Raw genomic sequence first — 16,444 nt, forward strand, 5'->3', positions numbered from 1 at the left:
TGACAAACTTGTAATGACAGCCAAACGTACTAATCTAAAGTAAGGCATGGGAATGAAAAAGAAAAAAAAATCCCAAGATGCCTTTGGGTAGCATAAAAACCACACACAAAACCAGTAGTACTTCTTTCCAAAAACTCTTCTGTTAGGCAAAATGCCATCTCCTTTGATTGAAGCCTCCAGGTGCAAGGACTGAACAGAATCATCCTATCAAGTTGCATATAAAAACAAATGGACTTTTCTGAATTACAAAAGCCTCGGTGCACTGCACTCAGATCTACAACTGAGTCCCTGTGCTATTGTGAACCTTCAACGATAAAATATCTTGGAAGTGAATTCACCATATAACACAACTCTTCACTCCCATTAGAAGACTGCAAACATACTTTCATGGAACACAATCGCATTCAGTGAACACACACACACACACACACACACACACACACACACACACACACACACACACACACACACACACACACACACACACACACACACACACACACACACACACACACACACACACACACACACACACACACACACCATGTATCGGAGTCAAATCCAGACATGTAAGGACTTACCTTCTGAACAATGGAAATGAATTAGGGTGAGCAGTAGACAATGGAGAACTAAACACCTCCACGCTGCAGGAGCCATTGTTTCTGGGTGTGGAGAGGTCACCAGATGCCCTCTAGTTAACAACTGTGGTTATAGAATCGACAAAGCAGAGGAGTCTTGGAGTAGTCAGCGATCTGTGGTTTTAGGAGAAGCCTCACCAGTCATCTTCTCATCTGAAAATACAGAGAGGAAGATTGGGGTGAAAAGGAGGGGGAAAAAAGCTACTGCTGCAAATCGAGACAACATCATCATCACAAAGCCTATGTCATCACTGCTGCCATCTTTCAAGATGGGTTTGAGCGATGCATTACCATAAATATTCAACACTCAGTACAAATGGTGAATATTCATGGCGAGACAAATGTATACTGAAAATGTGTGATAACAGTAAGTCACTTCGGATATATGCATCTGCCAAAATGACCACAAACATTCATCAGTCAAACCAGTCAGATAGTGAGATATTCAGTCCATGCAGACAGGCAAATGGAGAGGTTTGACAAAATACTGGAGCTATTCAGTCTATCAAGACTACCATTAGTGTTTATTATTCGCTTCTGACAGGAAATACTCTTGGGTAGAAGAGAGGATGACAGAGCACTCATCCCTGGGCTATAGGCTCATCTTTTCCATGTAGCGAATTAGTGTTTACACTGACTACCTTCACCCCGTTTATCCCTCCACTCCCTGCCTCCCTCGATCTCCTCCCCAGAGCTCTACTGCCTTATACCCACAAGAGAGGACCCTGTTGCTCAGGCAACGCGCTCACACAGACTCAGACAGGACACCATAAGAGACACAGCTTCTTTGTGAGGTACTTTTGTCTGCTTCTTCCTTATCTTGAAGGGAACCACAAACAGCCTCGGCTAAGGTTAGGCTCAACTCCCAGAAGACGCCCTCCACACACCAGAGAGACTTGTTAGAATACAAGTCAAATACGCCGGATGGAGGCCATGTCACATGTACACTACCGTTCAAAAGTTTGGGGTCCCTTAAAAATGTTCTCGTTTTTGAAGGAAAATCACATTTTTGTCCATTTAAAATAACATCAAATTGATTAGAAATACAGTGTAGACATTGTTAATGTTGTAAATGACTATTGTAGCTGGAAATGTTTTATGATTATGATTTTTTATGGAATATCTACATAGGCGTACAGAGGCCCATTATCAGCAACCATCACTCCTGTGTTCCAATGGCACATTGTGTTAGCTAATCCAAGTTTATCATTGTAAATGGCTAATTGATCATTAGAAAACAATTTTGCAATTATGTTAGCTCAGCTGAAAACTGTTGTTCTGATCACAGAAGCAATAAAACTGGCCTTCTTTAGACTAGAGCATCAGCATTTGTGGGTTCGATTACAGGCTCAAAATGCCCAGAAACAAAGACTTTTCTGAAACTCGTCAGTCTATTCTGGTTCTGAGAAATTAAGGCTATTCCATTCGAGAAATTGCCAAGAAACTGAAGATCTCGTACAATGCTGTGTACTACTCCCTTCACAGAACATCGCAAACTGGCTTTAACCAGAGTGGAAAGAGGAGTGGGAGGCCCCAGTGCACAACTGAGCAAGGGGACAAGTACATTAGAGTGTCTAGTTTGAGAAACAGACGCCTCACAAGTCCTCAACTGGCAGCTTCATTAAATAGTAACCCCAAAACACCAGAGGCGACACCGGGATTCTGGCCTTCTAGGCAGAGTTCCTCTGTCCAGTGTCTGTGTTCTTTCACCCATCTTAATCTTTTATTTTTATTGGCCAGTCTGAGATATGGCTTTTTCTTTGCAACTCTGCCTAGAAGGCCAGTATCCCGGAGTTGCCTGTTGACATTGAGACTTGTGTTTTGCGGGTGCTATTTAATGAAGCTGCCAGTTGAGTACTTGTTAGGCATAGGTTTGTCAAACTAGACACTAATGTACTTGTCCTCTTTCTCAGTTGTGCACTGGGGCCTCCCACTCCTCTTTCTATTCTGGTTAGAGCCAGTTTATGCTGTTCTGTGAAGGGAGTAGTACACAGCATTGTACGAGATCTTCAGTTTCTTGGCAATTTCTTCCATGGAATAGCCTTCATTTCTCAGAACAAGAATAGACTGAATAGTTTCAGAAGAAAGTTATTTGTTTCTTGCCAATTTGAGCCTGTAATCGAATTAGCCTTTCAAAATGATAAACTTGGATTAGCTAACACAACGTGCCATTGGAACACAGGAGTGATGGTTCCTGATAAATGGGCTCTGTACGCCTATGTAGATATTCCATTAAAAGTCAGCCGTTTCCAGCTACAATAGTCATTTACAACATTAACAATGTCTACACTGTATTTCTGATCAAGTTGATGTTATTTTACATGGACCAAAAAATATTATTTTCTTTCAAAAACAAGGACATTTCTAAGTGACCCCAAACTTTTGAACGGTAGTGAACATGTTAGCAAACAAGAACACACACACAAACACACGCAAGCAAATAGACATACACACACTTTGACCTGCACAAAAACAAAACAAACACACCAAAGAGACTACTATCCGGAACACATGACTTAACCTAGTTCAAGATGTACTATCTATATTTAACTTCCAGAATGTGACCTTGTCCATATAGACATGTCATCATGAACACAGTACGCAGCATTTTACACTTTGAAGCGTGGTAGGTGCCACGAGAGGATCATTTGCGTTTCTGTGTTCTCCTCTCCAGAGACACTCATCAACTACCTTGATTATTTTATAATGAACCTAAATTTGAGCGGCGCAACACTTGGTTCTGATCACTCTCTGGGCTCCACTAATGCACTGCTAAGATATATTTATGGCAGCACACACACAGAAAACATTGTGTTGGGAACTTCTATATGCATTAGCATACAGAGTCATCATTTAAATCTCCATTATGGATTCATTCTTTAAAATGGCTCTATGGGTGACTGGAGAGTCCTGTTTTGAACAGGCTAACTAAACAGAGTGCACATAGCCTACAGACCCAAGGGTAATTTATCTTGCTTTGAGGTCAAATCTGCCACAAACTGTTGTACGGTGCGGCGCCAAGCTAACACACACGAGGCTATGATGATATATCAGTTAGAAGATAGGTGGTGCTTTCAGACACAGAGACGAGAGATAGAGAGAGTGAGATGTGATTATTTGTCCGGAAATTACTTATCTAGCCACAGTAGGCCACCAGATCAGATAACACAGTGGAGCAGCAGTGAAAACGCTACTCCGTCTCAGAGCGGCCCAAAACAACATGAGCCTTGCTAATAATCGCTGGTACTCTGGTGTCTGAGTGACGTGTGAGGGCTGTCCTGTCACCCTGCAGATGCATTTAAGGCAGGAGAGCAGAAAAATGGTTTCCATTCAAATACCCCCCCCCCCCCCCCCCCATCCTCCAACCAAGGCCACACGTGACTGTGCCGCCCTCCCCTAGCGTTTTACACATTTATCATCCGCAAATATGAGTCCTGGAGGCAGGGGGTTTAAGGAAGGGGGGCTTTAATGGAGGACGCATGGTGGTTGACCGGTGGAGACTGGAGAGACAGGGGGTTTATGGGGTAGAGGGTACACCCCTCCCCAATACCCCCTACCCACTAACCCCTCTGCCCTGCTGGGCTGGCTCAACCGCCGATCCCAACTAGACACCAGGGGGCGAGGGGCCTGCAGGGCCTGGGGTTCCCTCCCTGCCTCCCGCACAGCCTGCCCCGGGGCCCCTTTCTCCTCCTGCTCAGTGCTCAGTACTACTCAGACCCACCCGCACCGTCGCCCCGCTGAGTAACATGTTCCCTTTCTCCCTTAAGCTAGCGGAGGAGCTCACCCCCCCCCCCCCCCCCCCCCCTCCCCAACCGGCCGTTTTGTTTGGCGGGGTTTCTGGACTGGATTTGGTCAGACTTGAGATAAAAGGATTAGCCGATTAACATGAAGACGGTTTCCACGAGTGCTGACAGACGTATCATAGTTTTACGTCGGGGAAGGAAGGGAAGATTGTGGTAGGTGCTGGGTGGCTTCCTCAAGCAGAAAATGACTTAAAGAGGTAAGTGAGGCATAGTTAACCCCTGGGAGATAGTGTGTTTATGTGGACAAATGATCTACAGCACAGCTCCTCCAAGCAGCGAGGGAATTATTGAGGTTACTTCTTACTCGACCAGGAAGGAATAATCACATCTCTTTCTAATACCATCATCGCCATGGCAGTAGCTATAGTTATAATTGTATACCAAACCCAGTTATGACTTACTGTCACCAGCTACATTAACCTTAACCGACTTATGGCTTGACAGTTTAATAATCCTGAAATATTCTAGAATCATTAGAAGTTATTAACTCATCATCTGTACTTTTTTTTGCTCAATGTTCCCCCATAAAGGAACTATAGGAATGAATCTCTTCGGTATTAACAGTATATCATCCCAGACACCCAGAATCCATCACAGGGGATGAAAAATGACGTGCAAACATCTAGAACATCTGTTTTTCTTACTCTCCCCACCCATAGACAGCGAGAAGAGCGAGGAGACAAATGTATCATCAGTCTGGAGGATCGAGAAAAAACACCACAGTGCAAACAAATGTTTCATGTTATCAGAGGAATGATAGAAAAAAAACAAGCAAGCATTTCAAAGGGGAAGGCAAGCAATTAAAATGTAATTAGAATAAATGGATGGAAAGAGACAGGCCACATGTCCTAGCATGAAATACGAGGCTGTTTGGGGCAGCAGCAGGCTGAATGAATGTGAAGCTTCTTTGACAAAGCTTGTGGCTGCCTCAAGCTGGAGGCGACCGGCAAAAGAGTAGCCCAGAGAGAGAGCGGAGAGAGAGAGAGAGTCTAGAGAGAGCGAGAGTGGGGGTCCAGGGTTTTCTAAGAAGGTAGTAACTGAATAGATGGGAGAGAGAGCGAGGGAGCGAGGAGAGGGATAGAAGAAAGGGAAGGGAGGAAAAAGAAATGGGTGGGAGGGTCACTGGGAATGATTGACAGCTTGTGAGTATGGCTTGACCTGCTGGGTTCGCCCCCCCCAGTATTCTCAACAGGCTTAGAGAAGGACAAAATAAAGCCGCAGGAATGTTAATTTATGTTCAATTGTTAGTGCCAGGGAAGGGGAGAGAAATAAAGAGTGCATATATACATATCAAGTGAGACTGGGACATAACTAGAGCAAGTAAGTAGTCCTGGACTGGTGTAAGCTTGAAGCTTTAAGTTGAAATAAAGATGTGGGCATGTGTGTTCTGTCTGTGTTCCAGTCTGGACCTCACAGGCACAATGCTTCGGTCCTTTAGCCCTCTCTGACTAACTCATTTGGGGAACTGTCCACCCCACAACAACAGCCTACATTCAAGACAAAAATACCAACATGTGAAGATGGTGGGAGAGGAGGTGCTTTGGGTTGGGTAGTGTTGCAGGTATACTGAAACTTCGGTACTTTTTATAAACAAGAACATGATAAATGGTGTGGATCTAGAATTGTTGTTACTTTCGGTACTTCAAATGTGTCTCACGTCGTCTATTGATTGAGAGAGGATCAAGTCTCACTGGGAGTCTGGGCTACATCACCACTTATACTGCACAGAAGTTAACACACTTGACTAATGCAACACGGCATGTAGAAATGTTGAAACTGTTAATTACTGTTCGCAGAATAATGTCCATTATAGGCTAGAACACTTTACATTGCTAGAAGACACCGGAATATTCCAGCTTTGTAGGCTAACTTTGCTTGCTAGCTTACAGCTGAAATTAACAATTCACTACCCAGTACTTTCTCGTGTGATAACATGCAAACCATAATGCAAAATATTGCTGATTTCAAAGCTGATTGTCACCAAAAACGTAATTAATTCACTTAGTCTCCCCCGCCTCACTTCTCTCCCAGTCAAGATCATCTTTGGTCGAACCTCGAACTGACTTTGAGTGAAGTCATGGGTCTTTTTTTCTTATTTTTTTTTTACACTTATTTTACCAGGTAAATTGGCTGAGAACACATTCTCATTTACAGCAACGACCTAGTGAATAGTTACAGGGGAGTGGAGGAGGATGAATGAGCCAATTGGAAGCTGGGGATGATTAGGTGGCCATGATGGTATGAGGGCCAGATTGGGAATAAAGCCAGGATACCAGGGTTAACACCCCTACTCCCTTTTAATCCACAACTTCGATCTTGTCTGGTCACTGTAACTCCCCAACGGGCTCGGGTGGCGAAGGTTGGAAGGTTGAGTCATGCGTCCACCGAAACATGACCCGCCAAACCGCGCTGCTTAAGTGATGTGTCGGAGGAAACACTGTTCACCTGACAACCGAGGTCAGCCTGCAGGCACCCACAAGGAGTCGCTAGAGCGCGATGAGCCAAGTAAAGCCCCCCCCTGGCCAAACGCTCCCCTAACCCAGACAATGCCGGGCCAATTGTGCTCCGCCCTATGGGCCTCCCGATCACGCCCGGTTGTGATACAGCCCGGGATCGAACCCGGGTTCTGCGATGCAGTGCCCTAAACCGCTGCGCCACTCAGGAGGCCCTAGTGCCATGGGATCTTTAGTGACCAAAGTCAGGGCACCAGTTTAACATTCCATCCAAAAGACGGCACCCTATACAGGGCAATGTCCCCAATCGCTGCCCTGGGGCATTGGGGATATTTTTGGTTTTAGACCAGAGGAAAGAGTGCCTCCTACTGGCCCTCCAACACTACTTCCAGCAGCATCTAGTCTCATCCAGGGACCGATTAGGACCAACCCTGCTTAGCTTCAGTGGCAAGCCAGCAGTGGGATGCAGGGTGGTATGCTGCTGAGTCTTAAAGAGTGACTGACTTCAAAAAGCAACAAATCCCTTTGAAAAACGGCTATGGGGCATCGGTATGAGTCCGAAACAGTTATTCTAGTGTCAAAATGTTACACTACAAAGTGTAAATAGGATCATTTGGGTCTTAAAGTCAGGTTTGTCTAAAGCAGAGTTTGGAACACCATGGAAAATTAGGGTTAGGTTTTGATTAGATGATGTCCATTTGCCCACTAACATGGGGTGAAGAGCTATGGTGATTTCTCTCTATCCAATAGCATTGACAGTGAGACAGGCCTGCCCTGCAGCTCCGACTGTTTACATAAGAAAACATACTGCACCAAAAACCTTAGTTAGATATAAAATTGTGCAACTAAAACATCCTCGGCCAAAACGTCAAAATGAACTACAGATTTCTTGAGTTATCTTAGATTCATTATGGGGATATTGAGGAAGTGAAATAGGCTTCCGCGTCTACAGTGTCTCATGGGGGACAAACATCATTAACCGAACGCAGAATCGGTCCCAAATGGAAGGAAAACAAATTGTTTTTCATCTGTAGCCCCATGGAATTAGCCAAAACAATCTCAATAACTCAACACATGCACACACACACCTACACGCCTACTGAATATGCATTCACCTGTATTGTGAATAGGCCTATAGGCTACATCTTGATTTACCCAATTTATCAAGAGATTTACCATTCAAATAAATGATTACCATTATGTTATGTAGTTAGATTGCTAGAAAAGTCAAAGTGATTGCATGATTTTATAATTGCTTAATTAATGGGCACGTTCAAAAATCAAACATTTAAAATGTAATGATATTGAACTCAAAACATCAATCTGGATCAACTGCCATTCTGTGACTTTGGCTAATACGCCTTCTTTATTATGCCGTGCTATCATTTTGGTATCGAGTATCATGATACTAAACCCTGGTAACGATATAGAAGTCAAAATTCTGGTATCGTGACAACAATAGGTTAGTTTGTGTTCTAGTTGGGACCTACAGGAACTGACTGATAAAATAAAGATCCCCAGATAATTATTTGTCCTCTATGCACCCCAACGCTACCCAGGAACACTTTGTCTTAACTGTCCCTGTCTGTCAGGGTTAGGGCTGCGCTCCTCCCTCCCCCACACCTCCCCCTCTCCTAAGGGAAATTATGTCACTTCCTTAGCTCTGTCAGTGGTGCAGACAGAGCACTTGTCATGGCTGCCAGTGATGGAGATAGGCGCTCGTCAGGCATGACAGTCAGGTGGGAGGAGGGTTCAGCACTGTGGAGCTGATAAGATATTTTTGGGACAGGGGCAGGAAGGGGGGAGCGGGGAAAAACATGAACAGGTAGCTGCATGGTATTCGTAGGGTCGACGACAGTTGGTTGGTGAATTTCAAGGCTCTCTGCCAACAGATTGAAATTATAGATAAAGAGTGCCAACGGGCACAGAGAGAGAAAGAGAGAGTGAGAGAGAAAGATTGGTGAGAAGGATGGTGAGAAGGATGGTGAAATTGAGGGAAGGATGGCAAAATTGAGAGGGAGGAGAGAGGTAGCCTTTCGAAAAAGACTAGAAAACAGCAAAGTCAAATATTGTGGTTAGCAGAAAGTGGACAAATTAAAATTAATTGGCAGTAATAGGAGTGGGAAATTGATGTACGAAAGGCAGAGAGTAGTATGAATTGTATTGTACTGAATGAGCAGAAACAAGTGTGGGAACTGTAAAAAGACTATTCCTCATCATCATAATTTCCACCATCACTACTACAATATTTACCCATCAGAATGATCATTGCCTAATTACTAAGTTCGGAACCTGTCTTGACATTACATCGACTTAGGTTACATTTAAAAATGTCCTGTTAAAAATATTCCTCCTCATCTTTAGCCTTTAGCTTCTCCTCCAGACCCATTTATAAAAGGTTACAGGGGCTTAATGAGCCCAACGTAATCTGTGAATTTGAAGAAGAAAAAGAATAATCAGAAGGGGAAAAAGCCTTTAAATGTCAGTTTCATTCATAGAGATTCTATTAAATTACTAGAGGGGCATATGTCATTAACCCTCAAAGCTCCATAATGGGGTGAAAATGGCAGCCATCTTGGCCAGGGAGAAATTCTAAACTAGTCTAATTGGAATGAATGGCAGAAGAGGCATAGGTGATGCATTTCCTGATTTTACGTATGCAGGAAAATAAAAGTAAGGCATGTGATGTATCAGAAATTGTGTAATGAAATTATAGTCAACCGAAAATATAATATAATTATAAATACAGTTTATACGGGTTATATACCAATTTTCTGTATAAATAGCCCCTAAAATATATTTAAACAGACCACACATGTCTCAGATTTTGTTTTCTTGGAAAGCTTTGAGTGCTATTATATGATACAATTTCAGTACTTGTTGTATTTACAACTTGTCTAAGTGCTATCATCAACTGATTTGAACCAGTGTATGGCTGTGGATTGACTGCATTGTTTGAATGGAATGTTGGCATATTGGTAGTTAATTTGGAATCATTCATCCAAAACTGTTTGGCTAGCTAGCTAACACACATACAGTGCAGACACATTCTTCACATTCATTGTTTTACACAATATCTTATCACAGCACTGGCAAACCATGGTTGACCTTTGGACCATCATAAGAAAGTTAATGTTCATTCCAGTATTCTAATTCTATGGTTTCCTTAACCAATACTACACCCCTCTCTCTGTCCCAGGAAGAATCAGAATCAAAATAATCAGAATCAAAAAGTGGAAAAAGCCTTTAAATGTCAGTTTCATTATCCAATACTAGATCTCTCTTTCTCGCTTTCTCTCTTTCTCTCTTTCCCTCCCTCCCTCCCTCCCTCCTGGTAGTGAAATTAAGAGGCTGACCTTCCCACAGTGAGTTAAACAGTGAAGGTCAGTTAGAGGAGCAGCATCTCAACCCCTGAAATGTCACACAGAGCTCTTCTTTTCAATCAGTCAGTTCTTCATATACTCACACTAAAATACACCCTCCTCCTCTACTCCTCCTCCACGCCTTGTTCTCGTTCTCTCACTCACGCACTCCTCCACATACGCACGGATGCGGGCATTAACGCACATGTACACACACACAAACTAAATGTGAAAAGATGGTGAGAACATTGGCTGCAGGACATGAACAGATAGATTCCCCTGCAAGTAACATGGTAGGAACTTCACACCTACTAAGGTTAAATATACAGTGCCTTCAGAAAGTATTCACACCCCTTGACTTTTTCCACCTTTTGTTGCATTACAGCCTGAATTTAATATGGATTACATTTGTGTCACTGGCATTACACACCCCATAATGTCAAAGTGGAATTATGTTTTTGAATCTTTTACAAATGAATTCAAAATCAAAAACATCTTGAGTCAATAAGTATTCAACCCCTTTGTTATGTCAAGCCTAAATAAGTTCAGGAGTAAACATTTGCTTAACAAGTCACATAATAAGTTGCAGGGACTCACGCTGTGTGCAATAATAATGTTTAAAATATTTTTGAATAACTACCTCATCTCTGTACCAAACATATACCTGTAATGTCCCTCAGTCAAGCAGTGAATTTCAACCACAGATTCAATCACAAAGACCAGGGAGGGTTTCAAACGACTCGCAAAGAACCAGCATTTATTGAATATCCCTTTAACCTGTTTGGGATAGGGGGCAGTATTTTCACGGCCGGATAAAAACGTACCCGATTTAATCTGGTTACTACTCCTGCCCAGAAACTAGAATATGCATATAATTAGTAGATGTGGATAGAAAACACTCTAACGTTTCTAAAACTGTTTGAATGGTGTCTGTGAGTATAACAGAACTCATATGGCAGGCCAAAACCTGAGAAGATTCCATACAGGAAGTGCCCTGTCTGACAATTTGTCGTCCTTCTGTAGCATCTCTATCGAAAATACAGCATCTGTGCTGTAACGTGACATTTTCTAAAGTATTGACCCCTCTGCAAAACATGACTTAGTACTTGGTGGCAAAACCCTTGTTGGCAATCACAGAGGTCAGACGTTTCTTGTAGTTGGCCACCAGGTTTGCACACATCTCAGGAGGGATTTTGTCCCACTCCTCTTTGCAGATCTTCTCCAAGTCATTAAAGTTTCGAGGCTGACGTTTGGCAACTCAAACCTTCAGCTCCCTCCACAGATGTACTATGGGATTAAGGTCTGGAGACTGGCTAGGCCACTCCAGGACCTTAATGTGCTTCTTCTTGAGCCACTCCTTTGTTGCCTTGGCCATGTGTTTTGGGTCATTGTCATGCTGGAATACTAATCCACGACCCATTTTCAATGCCCTGGCTGAGGGAAGGAGGTTCTCACCGAAGATTTGACAGTACATGGCCCCGTCCATCGTCCCTTTGGTGCGGTGAAGTTGTCCTGTCCCCTTAGCAGAAAAACACCCCCAAAGCATAATGTTTCCACTTCCATGTTTGACGGTGGGGATGGTGTTCTTGGGGTCATAGGCAGCATTCCTCCTCCTCCAAACACGGCGAGTTGAGTTGATGCCAAAGAGCTCCATTTTGGTCTCATCTGACCACAACACTTTCACCCAGTTGTCCTCTGAATCATTCAGATGTCTATTGGTGAACTTTAGACGGGCATGTATGTGTGCTTTCTTGAGCAGGGGGACCTTGCGGGCGCTGCAGGATTTCAGTCCTTCACGGTGTAGTGTGTTACCAATTGTTTTCTTGGTGACTATGGTCCCAGCTGCCTTGAGATCATTGACAAGATCCTCCCTTGTAGTTCTGGGCTGATTCCTCACTGTTCTCATGATCATTGCAACTCCACGAGGTGAGATCTTGCATGGAGCCCCAGGCCGAGGGAGATTGACAGTTCTTTTGTGTTTCATCCATTTGCGAATAATCGCACCAACTGTTGTCACCTTCTCAACAAGCTGCTTGGCGATGGTCTTGTAGCCAATTCCAGCCTTGTGTAGATCTACAATCTTGTCCTTGACATCCTTGGAGAGCTCTTTGGTCTTGGCCATGGTGGAGAGTTTGGAATCTGATTGATTGATTGTTTCTGTGGACAGGTGTCTTTTATACAGGTGTCTTTCTATACAATTTTAACCTACCATTAAAATTATAGACTGATCATTTCTTTGTCAGTGGGCAAACGTACAAAATCAGCAGGCGATCAAATACTTTTTTCCCTCACTGTATCTATTGAATGTAAACTAGTAACACTGGAGCTAGCTAGTTAACTGGGGGAGGGAAAAGTTAGAGCTGCTGTATTTCATTGCCAATCCTGAACCCTCCTGTATAAAACATATGCATTTCCTAGAGGAAATAAGAAACTGGTTTGACCTGTTTACTCTGTTGTCTGTTGGCTAATAATGTAATTCTCGCTTTCAAAGAGATTCCTACAAGAGACCGCTGGGTCATACTTAAACCAGCCCATTTTCTTATGGATATTTTTTACTGTAAGTTGAGTTTCTCACACATGTAAATCTTTTGAATCGCAAAAAAATTGAATGACAAAATCGAGAAATAAGAAACAGCTATAGTCCTTCTCAATGCTTCAAACAAAGCAAGAGACCTGCAGTGGATTCAAAGCTTTTTCTTCGCTGCAAAGTTTGTCTTATTCTGTAGCTAAGTCCAATACTGGAATAGAAGACTGGGTCTGGAACAGAAGACGTCCTGCCCTCTTTTTATTTTATTTTCAGCCCCCCCTCTTCAGATTTTTCTTTTTTCTCCTCCTCCCCCATTAGGCCTACATCATTCCTTTGGGTGTTTGTATAGTGTCCCTTAGTTACCTCTGAAGACACCCAGCAGGTCGGCAGCGGCAGGCAGGCAGCTCAGAGAGTTAAAAGCCTGCCCTGTCTCACTCATAGGAACAAGGCCATCAATAATTCACCGTCATCGGGAAGCATTATCTAACAGGCTGATGAAACATTTAAAATGGTGGGTGACAACACGGAAACCGCGAAGAAGTGCGCCGTAAGAGAAGGAACGTAAGAGGAGGACACTGCAGGTGGCAAAGGAAGAGGAAGCTCATTCTTTACAGATGTGAAACTGCTGCAGTTAGAGATGAACTGGGCGAAGGCAAAGTCTCACTTCCAACGGTACTCTGATGGGTTACCTACTCCTCTGAGGCCAATTTACTCATTACACATCAAGCACAGAATCTGCCTTACTAAACAAACGTAAAGTGAATGTACTCTGATGTGCTAGCCAGCCATACGCTGCGCAGCCTTCTAGTCTGGTTTAACTGCTAAGCTAGCTACCCACTGGAGGAGTAACTAAATTAAACTAAATAACGGCACTGGAAGTGAATGAATGATCAGCCTATTGCGGTGCGTCTCTTTGTTTGCACCATAACAGTTGAAGTATAGGCTGTAAGTGGAGGTGGAAGCATTCACTGGCCTGTATTAACAACTAGGCCTTTCTCAGTGAAAAGAGAAATCCCTTTAAGCCCAGATCAATTACACCCAGGCTCGGCTGTAATTAAAATGTCCTAACAAAAGGTCCAGGAGCGCATGACACAAACCCGCATGCTGAAAATAAGCCTTGTTCAATCTATAGCAAGCAAGGATTGGTTGGAAAGGGTTTGGGTTTAAGATTCAGCTCAGGTTTCCTATAGGCATGGTGTATGGTATGCTAAACTTCAAAGAAATCTTTTCATGTTTCTTCACATCGTTTTTTTCTTCTTGATATGACATTATTTCCCTCATTAAGATGGGTAGGGTAGGGTTAGATACAGCACATCATATGCGGCATGCCCATGAGGTAAATGGCATATACTGTACATCAAGTACATCATCTACTCAAAACCTTTTACAAAATCCTGTTAGCAATCACATAAAATTAAATATTTAATTAGGGCCTATAGCCAAAAAACATTTCCACTTTTTTCTGTTACTCTAACCATCAACAAAGTAATTATTTGTTCCATTTAAGTATGTTTGATAGTTAACTGTGTTCAGCAGAGAGAAGACAGGCTGCTTACGACTCTCTAATTAAAACTGCCAGAGCAATCAGCAATCACAACTCTGTTCTCCAAATATCATCAAGATCTGATTTGCTTGGCTGATCAACAACAGAGCCCTGCTCTCGCTAGCTCTTTCTTTCTCTCCCTCCCTTTCTTTCTCTCTCTCTACCACCTCTCTCTTTCATTTTCCCTCTCATCTCTCTCTGCCTGCAGCCGCTCGGTCTTCAGGACGCTTTTGAAATGGAACAAATCATCACAACTCAAGGAAGGGAAAAAGGGGGGGAATGAAGGAGTCTGGCTCTGACTCTGAATGGGAGAATTGCTTTGGTTTGTTCGGTTTGTTCAGTATGCCATTTGGGTTGGGATGTTATTCTTTCCAAACATCATGCAGATGCAGACGCAGAGACAAGTACATAGAATTAAGAGTGAATTCTTTGTTATGAGGCCAGTCAGGCCACAACAACCCACAGCAAATAATCAGCGCAAAATAAGATAGATGATATCATCTGATTGTTGGCGGTAATGGTTGCAAAATCTCTGAAAAACAGTGTCATTGGATTAACACAAACACAGGAAACCTGGGCAGTGAACAATATTCATTCAATAAATATCAAGTGAGAGAGCTGTCTATCAGACCATTCTAGTTCAGTGCAGTGCAGGCTAACAACCACTATCATGGACCAAGATAGACAGAGCCGTGTAAAAGACAGAAAAATGGACAGAGCCGTATGAAAGACTAAAAGTGTGAACTCGCCAGCTGGATAATCGGTTCCATTTGTTGCCTTCCCATCATTTCCTGGTGCTCATAGTATCTCAGATTGGGTGACAGACAGGGGGCTGCCAATCAAACGTTCAAGGACTTTGACAATGGCTCCCTCACATTGGAAACATAATGGTTCCATTTCGAGCCCCATGTGTGGCACAAACAGACAGCAAAATGGACATTAGACATGGTGGGGAGAGGAAAGGGGGGTTTCTGAAGACCACAGGTGATAGTGATGCAGTGTCTATGGAAGCATTGTTTTCCACCCCCAAAAACTATATTTGAAATTGGCAATAACAGTCTTCTGATGGAAAAAATTCCTCACGTCAAATGCCAGCAATATCTTGACATTTATGTTCGGGACTTGGACAATGTGCTCATAGTAAATAAGCTTCCGCTCCACCTACAAGGAATAGAAAAATAGTTCTCTCTACTTATAAACTCAGCGAAAAAATAAATGTCCCCTTTTCAGGACCCTGTCTTTCAAAGATAATTCGTAAAAATCCAAATAACTTCACAGATCTTCATTATAAAGGGCTTAAACACTAATTCCCATGCTTGTTCAGTGAACCATAAACAACTAACGAACATGCACCTGTGGAACGGTCGTTAAGACCCTAACAGCTTACAGACGATATGATGGCATGAGGACTGCAGATGTCGCCAGGGCAATAAATTGCAATGTGCGTACTGTGAGACGCCTAAGACAGCGCTACAGTGAGACAGGACGGACAGCTGATCGTCCTCACAGTAGCAGACCACGTGTAACAACACCTGCACAGGATCGATACATCCGAACATCACACCTGCGGGACAGGTACAGGATGGCAACAACAACTGCCCGAGTTACACCAGGAACGCACAATCCCTCCATCAGTGCTCAGACTGTCTGCAATAGGCTGAGAGAGGCTGGACTGAGGGCTTGTAGGCCTGTTATAAGGCAGGTCCTCACCAGACATCACCGGCAACAACGTTGCCTATGGGCACAAACCCACCATCGCTGGACCAGACAGGACTGGCAAAAAGTGCTCTTCACTGACGAGTCGCGGTTTTGTCTCACCAGGGGTGATGGTTGGATTCACGTTTATCGTCAAAAGAATGAGCGTTACACCGAGGCCTGTACTCTGGAGCGGGATCGATTTGGAGGTGGAGGGTCCGTCATGGTCTGGAGCGGCGTCACAGCATCATTGGGCTGAGCTTGTTGTCATTGCAGGCAATCTCAACGCTGTGCGTTACAGGCAAGACATCCTCCTCCCTCATGTGGTACCCTTCCTGTGAGCTCATCCTGACATGACCCTCCAGCATGACAATGCCACCAGCCATACTGCTGGTTCTGTGCGTGATTTCCTGCAAGACAGGA

General features: G+C 43.5%; 1 protein-coding gene across 4 annotated transcripts in view; it reads right to left on the reverse strand.

Moving 5' to 3' along the window:
* LOC106599757 (adhesion G protein-coupled receptor L2) overlaps positions 1-16,444 on the reverse strand; it is a 126,176-nt gene that overhangs the window by 96,456 nt on the left and 13,276 nt on the right. For all 4 annotated transcript variants that reach the window (XM_014191055.3, XM_014191057.3, XM_014191058.3 and 1 more), the window contains exon 2: positions 582-791. In XM_014191055.3, the coding sequence (XP_014046530.2) occupies positions 582-657 (76 nt within the window). In that variant the 5' untranslated portion in view covers positions 658-791. The remainder of the gene's footprint in view (positions 1-581; positions 792-16,444) is intronic.

Source organism: Salmo salar, chromosome 03 (genome assembly GCF_965601325.2).
Source record: "Salmo salar chromosome 03, fSalSal1, whole genome shotgun sequence".
Classification (NCBI taxonomy): Eukaryota; Metazoa; Chordata; class Actinopteri; order Salmoniformes; family Salmonidae; genus Salmo; species Salmo salar.